Here is an 8,109-nt window from a genome sequence, read left to right as displayed (position 1 = left end):
CAGGATGGTTTCAAAATAAGGCACCCCTTAGCTTGGCTTTGCAAAGCTGCATTTGCCAGTGTAAAAAAAAAATCATTAGATAAAAATTATCCATGGAAGTGTATTACTAGGGTAAAAAAGGGGAAAATGAAGTGCCTTCCTTCCTTACTAATGCCAAGCAGTATATTTGGCAGTTCATAACATAGCTGCTAATCACACAGGAGACATTAGGGAAGGAAATACTTCAAATTCAGGAAATTAAAATATCTGTGCTGATCTTGATTCGTTGGAACTTCTTAGCTGCTGGCACAACAGTGGATTTTAAAAGTGGTTACAAAATAGGAAATCACAGGAGCTGAGTTGCTTAATCTGTTCATACTCAGGAGCTCTGCAAAGGAAGCCTGGTTTGCATTCCCATGGGCTTTGCTTTCCAGACAAGACTGTTCAAAAAGTTGACTTATGGTATCATGATTTTGGTGTCTGTGGGTTTTACTTGGCTCTTTGTTTTTTGTTTTTTTTTTTTCCCTGAAGGTCTTTTCAGTCCAGTCCATGTCTGCCAGATGCTATTCCTTGTTTCTGTGAAGCTGCTTCTGCTCGTTGTGCTGGATGCTCATCTGACTGAAAGCTCAAACTGCTGCTGCACCAGCACCAGGGGAATTCAGGACTGCCAGGAAAACCTATCCTGCCTCGAGGTGTTTATGGTGTGGGGAACAGGGTGGTGGTGACAGAGAACAGCCGCTGGCTCTTCTGAAATTACAGCTCTGGGGATGGGGCGGCCCACAGCTGCCCTGGGCTGTGTCCCAGGGGTTGGATACCTGTGACCAGTGTTAAAAAGGCCCTGTGGGTTCAGGGCTGGGGGACAGCGGGGATGTTGGAGCTGTTTAAAAGTTGCTGCTGGGAGGTTTGGACACTGCCAGGAGGCGGCCGCTAGAGGCCCTGCCAAGCCCATCCCTTCTCCCTTCGCATTCCCGGCATCTCTGGGATGCTGAGCTTGGCTCTCCCTGGAATCCACCCTTCTGGATCCCTCCAGAGCCCACCACCATTCCTGACACTTCGTCTTAACTTCTCGGGGTCTGAGCTATGTCCTGTCCACTCGGTGTGTGAGAGGCTGGAACCGCGTATTGAACATACAGAATGGTTTTTCACATCATTGTTCAGGCTGGAAGGGGCCTTTAAAGCTCTTTCAGTCCAACCCCCTGCAGTGAGTGGGGACACCTTCAGCTACATCAGGTTCCTCAATTTGACAAAAGCCTGATTTGACCCTTAGCTGAATCAAGGGGAGCACAGAGATAATTCATACAGAGGCCAGGATTCTGTTGATATCATCTATTACCACCCCAATGTCTATTTCAGCCTTTGAACAAAAAAGCAGCATTTATTTTCTGGACTAACTGACAGATCTGTAGGAAAGTCAGGCTGGTGCCCTGCCTGGTTTCTCAGTGTGTATCTTGCAATTTTATGCTCACTGAGGCTAAAGTAAAACTTTATTGCACTTTTGTGTTTGGCATTTACATCCTGTTTATGTAAATTCTTCAAACAGCTTGATTTGTAGTAGAGGAAAACAATTCTTGCTGTATCTTTTTGTCCTTTGAAGTGTCCATCCACTCTAGAAGAGGAGAACTTGTATGGAAATTGAGTAATTTGTCTGGATGTTTTTGTGAGACTTAACTTTGCAGTCTTCCAACAGATTCTGCTCTTGTCATTATCAAACCTCAGACTGCAAGTTTTATGCACTCATTTTTCTGCTTGGGTCTTAAAATTTTGACTGCATGACACTGACTGAAAGGATAGGGCTAGGCTAGAAATTATTATTAAGATTTAGGAACTGTTAATTGCATGTATGAATCTTATTAGTAAAATTTTGGAACTTTTTTGTGTGTATCACCTTGGTCAAGTGCAAAATGACAACTGCACTGGAGTTTTGAGCAGCAGTGGTGGACTGGCTTTGTTAGGACTGTTCTGACAAACCATTTGTGCTGTGCTCATCCCTGGAAGCTGAAAGTGAGCTACAAATTGGAGAATAATTTTGGTCTCCTCACAGCCTGTGTGTTCAAATTTAAACCGTAGGACAGGGCCAAGAAAGTTGGAAACAAGATCTGGGAATAGCATCTCTTGTGTCCCCAGCACTTGTCATCATTCAGTCTTAGCAGCTTGTCCTGAAAACATTTCCAAGACAGCAACTGTCACTGGACACTTGTCTGCACCATGGAACACACCAGGGCAGCTGCCACAACTTGGATTTTTCAGCCTGAAGCTGCCTCTGCACCAGGGATCTCAAGTGAAGCCAGGGAAGGTGGCAGTGACATTCCACTGGCTGTGGCCCCAGTAGTGCCCAGGAGTCTCTGTGACCCTGTTACCATTTTGAGTTCACCAAGGTTCAGTTCAGTTGGATCAAATCTCCCTAAAAATAGGGCTCTGCTCCAGACTGGGTGGGTGCATTGCAGTGCAAGTGAATAGGGGAAAAGGAAAAAAGTGCAAATCAACGTGGGGTTATGTGAGGAATAAAAATGCTCCTGGAAATAGCTTCCACTTCATCTAAGCTGTGAGCTCTCCTCTGTATTAATTCTTCCTTCTGTTTTTTGATGCTTGTTACCAAAACCTGGTGATTTTATGGCAAGAGCTTTGTCACAGCAAACTGAGCTTAGTATGCAAGGGGAAATTGTTTGTTCAGGAGTGTCTTCCAGCAGGAGGGAATTTGCCTGTGGGAGGGGACAAGAGCAACCAGACACGGGGAGGACACTTATTTTAAAAAGGCTGTAGGGTCTGAGATCTCATGCTCCATATTTTGAGCCCCAGGACCATTGTGGACCAGCCCCTTAGGTGGGAAATCTGGTCTAATGTAATGCTAACCTTGCCTTGAAGCAGGGAAAGCACAGGCAGCTTAATCTGCAATCTGAGCAGGAACCATCTGAGCATGATGCTCCCACCACATCCCCATGGATCACATGGCCTGGAAGTGGCTTTTATTGTGTGGAAGTCTGAGGAGCACATGGGTGTTTTGTTTGGCTGTTGTCAGTACACTAAGGGCAAAATGAACTCTGCTCTCCTTTACATCTCCAGCTCTGACAGCACAGGAGTCAACAGGGCTGAGGGGAGATGTTCTGTGCCGTGAGGGGCTGCAGGAGGCTGCAGCACAGCAGCTGAAGGACACAGTGGCAGGTATGGGAAACCTCCTTAGTGTCCTACTGCAAACAGGGATCCTGTGCTCCAGCTAACCAAACTATTTCTGTTGGGGGGAGGGAGTCTTAGAGACAAGTCTAAATGTCACAGACATGTCTGAATCTGTAATGCCAGGCCTTTGCTGCTCTGCAGCCCATCCCTCAGACAGGCAGCTTGTGTGGCAGGGAGGGGATGCTCCTCAGAAAAATGGCTGAGAAAATGTGAAATCTTGTTTCAAATGGCTTGTCCAAGATTCATGTCTGAGAGATCAGAACCTGGTGAGTCCTGACTGATCCCTGCTCCCACTGCAGTGCTGGCCCCAGTGACCAGCTGCAGCAGCAGCTGCTTCTGTGGGGATGTGAGGAGCAGAGTGGCAATATCAGCAAGGGAGAGTGAATGCATGTGTCCCGGGCTGGCTGCAGGGCAACACTTCAGGTAAGAGGAGTCAGGATGGATCTCTAGTGTTCATTGCACTGTATTTGATCAGCCAGGTGCTTAAAGGTGGCGAGCAGATGATGCAGGAGCTTTGATCTTTTAATAGGGGTGTTTGCCTGGTGGCCTCCAGGGAGCTTTCTTTCCCAAACGTGGGTCTTCATACTTGCACATCTGGCATTGTCTGTCCTGCAATTGTACAGTATTTTTGTTACTGTTGGAGGTCCGAGCTGCAGAGGGCCCAGCTGGTGCTCTTTTGGAAGGGGGAGTCTCCTCCTTGGCCACGGCATGTGCTCCACTCACATTAGGGAGCAGATGCCTCTTGGAGTAGGTGACCCATTCCTTCATGTTGTCTATAACGATGGGCAGGATGCTCACCACCCCTCCATAGCGATGCCTTGCTTCTTCCAAGCTCAGGTAGTTCACAACGGGGTGGGGGTAGCTGTGGGACACAGGGAAATGATTGGCAGAGGAGCCCAAGGAAGAGCAGGAGTGCACAGACAGCTACTGCCCAAAAAGGGAAAAGCATGGATACAATTGTACATGGACAGGGTGCCAAAAACCACCCTGGCACAGATCTGGAGTCTTGGAGAAGACCCACAGACACTTGCCCTGCAGAAATGAGCTCAGTGCAGAGGAGCAGCAGGAGGAAGGAGCAGGGAACCTGCCTGAGCACTGCACGGACCTCAGGGCGCTCACCTGCCCTGCCACGGCCCAGAGAAAGGATGAACAAACAAAGCAGCACTTTTTTTCTGGAGGGACACTGGCAGTGTTCCCAAGAGCTGCCACAGCAAGCTGGGCAGCACCTTGTACCCTCAGCACTGCCAGGAAGGGGCTGTGACAGAACTGGAGAAGCCAGGGAGGATGTGCAGTGCCAACCCCAGCAGCGACAGTCAAATGCCAGGAGCTGGGCTGGGCTGGGCTGGGCTGGGCTGGGCTGGGCTGGGCTGGGCTGGGCTGGGCTGGGCTGGGCTGGGCAGGCACCTACGTGGCTCGAAGGGCACTGAGGTCGTTGCTGTCGTTAAGGAGCACTTTGCACTTCTCCAAAAGGCCGTTGGTGACGCTGTCCCCAGGGTGCACCGTTTCCATCCTCTGGCAGAGGCAGCGGAGTTCGTTGCAGATGGAGATGAACATGTTGAGGATGCGCCTGTCTGTGGAGTTGTAGCAGTGGTGGTCCTTGTAGCACTGCACCTGCACAGGGGGAAATACCAGTGCTTCTGAAACCAGCAGAATGGGAACGTCTCAGTGGGATGAAATGGCTCACTGCAGTGTCTGTCACAATCCTCTGCAAGGCAATGAGCAAAGCCCTTCTGTTAGGGAGAGGCAGCCCTTGGAAAAGACAACCAGCTCATTGCGTGTCCTAATCCTGACAGCAGCCTGGCTTTCACTCTGCCTTTGGCATCCATCTGGGTTTTGGGCCCAAGTTCTGCTCTCCCAAATCCGCAATTCTGATCTTATTTAGATTTTTCTTCCCCCTCAGTCTCCAGGTGGTCCAAGTTCTACTTTTCAGTACACCATGCTATAAAAATTCCAAGACAATTCACTTAGCAGCCCAGCAAACCCCTCGCCCACGTGGGACTCTCAGCCCTCAATCCATCATCCTCCCTGTGTAACACAGCCATTATTTTTAATAAGCACTATAGAAAGACACAGCAGCACCAATACCAGGGGGAAGAGGCAGGAATGCTGCTTACTCCGAGCTGAGGATTACAGATTCCATGTGTGGCTGGGGAAAGAGGCTTGGTTTGATTGTTTCCTTGCAGCCTGCATTTCTGGCTGGGCCTCAGCAGTGTTCAGCTAAAGCAGAAAGTGCTGCCCAGCCACGAGATACTTTCAGGGATAAAGGAGGCTCCCACACAGGTGTCTCCCTCCCCAGCCCTTCAGTGACCCACAAACCTTCCTGGGGACTTTGTGTCCCCCTTCCCTTCAGCAAAACCATTTCCCCAGCCCCAGTGTCACGGGCAGGGAGCACTTTGTGCTGAGGGATTTGTACCTGGACAATGGATGACACAGGTCTGATCAAATCGTGGGCTTCCTCCCGGGTGCGCTCCAGTGCTCTGATAAACGTGAACTGCTGCTGCTGGAAAAGCTTGTATTTCTCCTCGATCTTCCTCAGGGCCTCCACCACCTCGTTCATGTTTACCATGTTTCCTTATTGCTGGGTTTGGGGTCTAAAGGAGAGAAAGGAAGCTGCTTTTTAGAAATGATGCAATTCTACATCTCGCCTGAGCTGGAATTGTGTGGGTTAGTGGAAAACATACCAAAAAAAGAAAAAAAAAGAAAAATTAAAAAGGGAGCTCTATTGTGTGGAAGCCCTGCATCCCCGGAGCCCCAGGCAGTAAGTCGGTGTGTTGGTGATGCCAAGGGGCCGAGGGGAGCGCTGGCAATGCGATGTCATAAACCCAGCGGGGGATGCTGCAAAGGGAACGGGGCAGTGCCTCCACCGCGGGGCCGGGGCGACCGGGGCGTCTCTCAGGGCTACAGAAACAGCGCCCCGGCGCCTTCCGAACTCTGCCGGGAGCCGGGGCGAGCCCGCCCCTCTCACGGAGCGGATTCCCTGCGGAAAGACCCGAAGCTCTCGGGGCGGCCTCGCCCGGCCCCCGCAGCCCCGCTGGCGCCATGGCGAGCCCTGCGGCTCGTACCGGCGGTGCGGAGCTCCCCGGGAGGGGTCGGGATGAGCGGGGTGAGCGGGGCGGGCGGGCGGACAGCGCAGGCCGCAGGCCTCGGCCCCGCCGCGGCAACCGCGCCGCCGTCTCCATGGCAACGGTCGCGGCTCGATGACGTTTCCCATTCCCGGCGCGGTACACGAGGCGCTGGCCACGCCGTCGCGCAGTGGTGACGTTTCCTTAGCAACGCGTCGCGTTGCTAGGGGCGGCCATGGCGGAGGAGGAGGAGGAGGACGCGGCCCCGCCGCCGCCGCCGCCCGCGGGCATCTACGCGGAGGAGCGGGGGCTCTTCCAGCTGCTGCAGGTGAACGGGGAGACCCCGCCGGCCCCTCCGCGCCGCGGGGAGGGGGGGAGAGGCAGCGGGGCGGGCTGGTGTGGAAGGTGATGTGCGGGTGTCCGTGTGCGGCTCTCCCAATTGATTGTTTCAATCGGCAGTTGCTGCGGCGCATCCGTGTGGTTTGATTTGCGGAAGAATGTCTCAGCCCTTGGAAGGAAGGAGTCGGTGGAAGGCGAGGCAGGACGAGGAGAGGAGGAGGAGGAGGAGGAAGGGGGGACAGGGATAAATTGGGGGCGGGAAGGACGCGGTGAAGGTTTTGCCATGGGTGTCACCGCCTGCTGCTCATGCCCCGGTTAAAGCCCTTCCCCTGCGGTCCTGTTGTGCCTTTTCGCCGAGATGTCCGAAATAAAGCGAGAAAAGTGCACTTGTGGCGTCGTTGTGGTCTCGGTGCCTGGCAAGGCTGGTTCCCCGCTTTAGGGGAGGGTGGGTTTTGTTCTGGAGTTCGGGAAAAGCCCCCGTGTCGTGTATGGGGCGGTTTGTGTGAATGGCCAAATATCCTGGTGCTGTTCTGATAGGAGAACTCGCCGGAGCGCCTTCCCTGTGTGCTGCTCTTAACTCTGTTAAAAACTCGGTTTTACTTGCTCAGAGCTCACTCAAATGTGCACACATGTTTATTTCTTTCCTAGTTTTCCTTTGTGCTGTCATATTTTTTTTTCTCTGTTTATTATGACTTGTCTGGCATAATATTTGTGTTTTGTTTTGTTTTTTTCAAATAAAGTACCGTGTTTTGCAAGCCACGAGGCATTGACTACAGTCTGTAGGGACTCATATTATGTAAAATGTTTGTGGGATTTACTCAGTGTGGTATTTTTGTGCTTTAGTTGTGTTGGAGCAAAATAATGACACAAACACAGCTTGAAATTGTTGTGCTAAAACATATACAAAACACAAAATGTAAAAACTACATGGGACCCAAAATATAACCCTTCCCCCAGAGATTAACAGAACAACTCACATGAAATTAAACTGAGTTTAGCAGAATTGGATCAATAAAAGGGTTTGGGCAAGAAACAGTGCCAGTGTCAATCACTGTCACCCTGATTATTTTTAAATTATAATAAACCCAGATTTTCTTTGTTTTGTTATTTATAAATGTGCTGGTAAGTGTAGTGTGGAGACCAGATTGTTTAGTTTAAATAAATGTTGCTGGAAAGTAATAATTTCTAAATGGACTTCCAATAAAAATACAAATTTCATCTTTTATGCTCTGTGTTACCCAGACCTTGATACATCAGAACTTGCACGAACACCAGTTTATAAACAAAATTGAGTGTTTTAATTATTCTAATGAAGTAGAAAAGGAAAATAGGCCACTCTAATAGGAGACAATCCGTTGGTGAGGATATAAAATTTTATGGACTGGATGGACTTTATGGAATTTACTTGCCAATATAAAAGTGTTATGACTGCTGTTTAGAAATGTCTCTTCCAGCGTGAGCATTTCTGCAGCTTGTCTAAATTAGAGCATTAGTTCTGTTTGATGTTTAGTTTTAATTACAGGACTCGTGGCTGGGCTGAAATGTCTTCCTAGGAAAT

The 8,109-nt window shown here is 50.2% G+C and overlaps 2 protein-coding genes across 7 annotated transcripts in view; one reads left to right on the top strand and one right to left on the bottom strand.

The window, feature by feature from the left end:
• Positions 1-1,445: 1,445 nt before the first annotated feature.
• SPACA9 (sperm acrosome associated 9) lies at positions 1,446-6,328 on the bottom strand. 4 transcript variants are annotated; one of them, XM_030286771.4, is made up of 5 exons: positions 6,213-6,325; positions 5,564-5,741; positions 4,559-4,761; positions 3,874-4,012; positions 1,446-3,759 (listed from the first exon to the last, which is right to left on the bottom strand). In XM_030286771.4, the coding sequence occupies exons 2-5, from the start codon at positions 5,714-5,716 to the stop codon at positions 3,673-3,675; spliced, it is 582 nt and encodes a 193-aa protein (XP_030142631.3). In that variant the 5' UTR covers positions 5,717-5,741; positions 6,213-6,325; the 3' UTR covers positions 1,446-3,672. The 4 variants fall into 4 exon arrangements, with proteins under 4 accessions (XP_030142631.3, XP_030142630.4, XP_072792835.1 ...); XM_030286770.4 differs by having other exon boundaries at positions 1,446-4,012; positions 6,213-6,328; XM_072936734.1 differs by lacking the exon at positions 6,213-6,325 and adding an exon at positions 5,832-6,173 and having other exon boundaries at positions 1,446-4,012.
• A 55-nt stretch (positions 6,329-6,383) lies between these two features.
• The window catches only part of AK8 (adenylate kinase 8), a 63,806-nt gene continuing 62,080 nt past the window's right edge, over positions 6,384-8,109 (top strand). For 2 of the 3 annotated variants that reach the window (XM_030286764.4, XM_030286763.4), the window contains exon 1: positions 6,385-6,540. In XM_030286764.4, coding sequence (XP_030142624.4) covers positions 6,448-6,540 — 93 coding nt within the window. In that variant the 5' untranslated portion in view covers positions 6,385-6,447. Of the gene's footprint in view, positions 6,541-8,109 lie in introns of all 3 variants that reach the window. The other variant, XM_072936733.1, reaches the window with a different exon arrangement.

This window comes from Taeniopygia guttata, chromosome 17 (assembly GCF_048771995.1).
Source record: "Taeniopygia guttata chromosome 17, bTaeGut7.mat, whole genome shotgun sequence".
Lineage (NCBI taxonomy): Eukaryota > Metazoa > Chordata > Aves > Passeriformes > Estrildidae > Taeniopygia > Taeniopygia guttata.
Note: the sequence above shows the minus strand (reverse complement) of the source record. Positions and strands in the feature narration are given on the sequence as shown.

Coding starts and splice junctions, on each gene's coding strand:
- SPACA9 (XM_030286770.4), bottom strand. CDS start 5,716: ATGGTAAACATGAACGAGGTGGTGGAGGCCCTGAGGAAGATCGAGGAG. Junction 4,762..5,563: donor CTGTGTCATCCATTGTCCAG/GTACAAATCCCT, acceptor CCCCCTGTGCAG/GTGCAGTGCTACAAGGACCA. Junction 4,013..4,558: donor CTCAGTGCCCTTCGAGCCAC/GTAGGTGCCTGC, acceptor TGTGTCCCACAG/CTACCCCCACCCCGTTGTGA.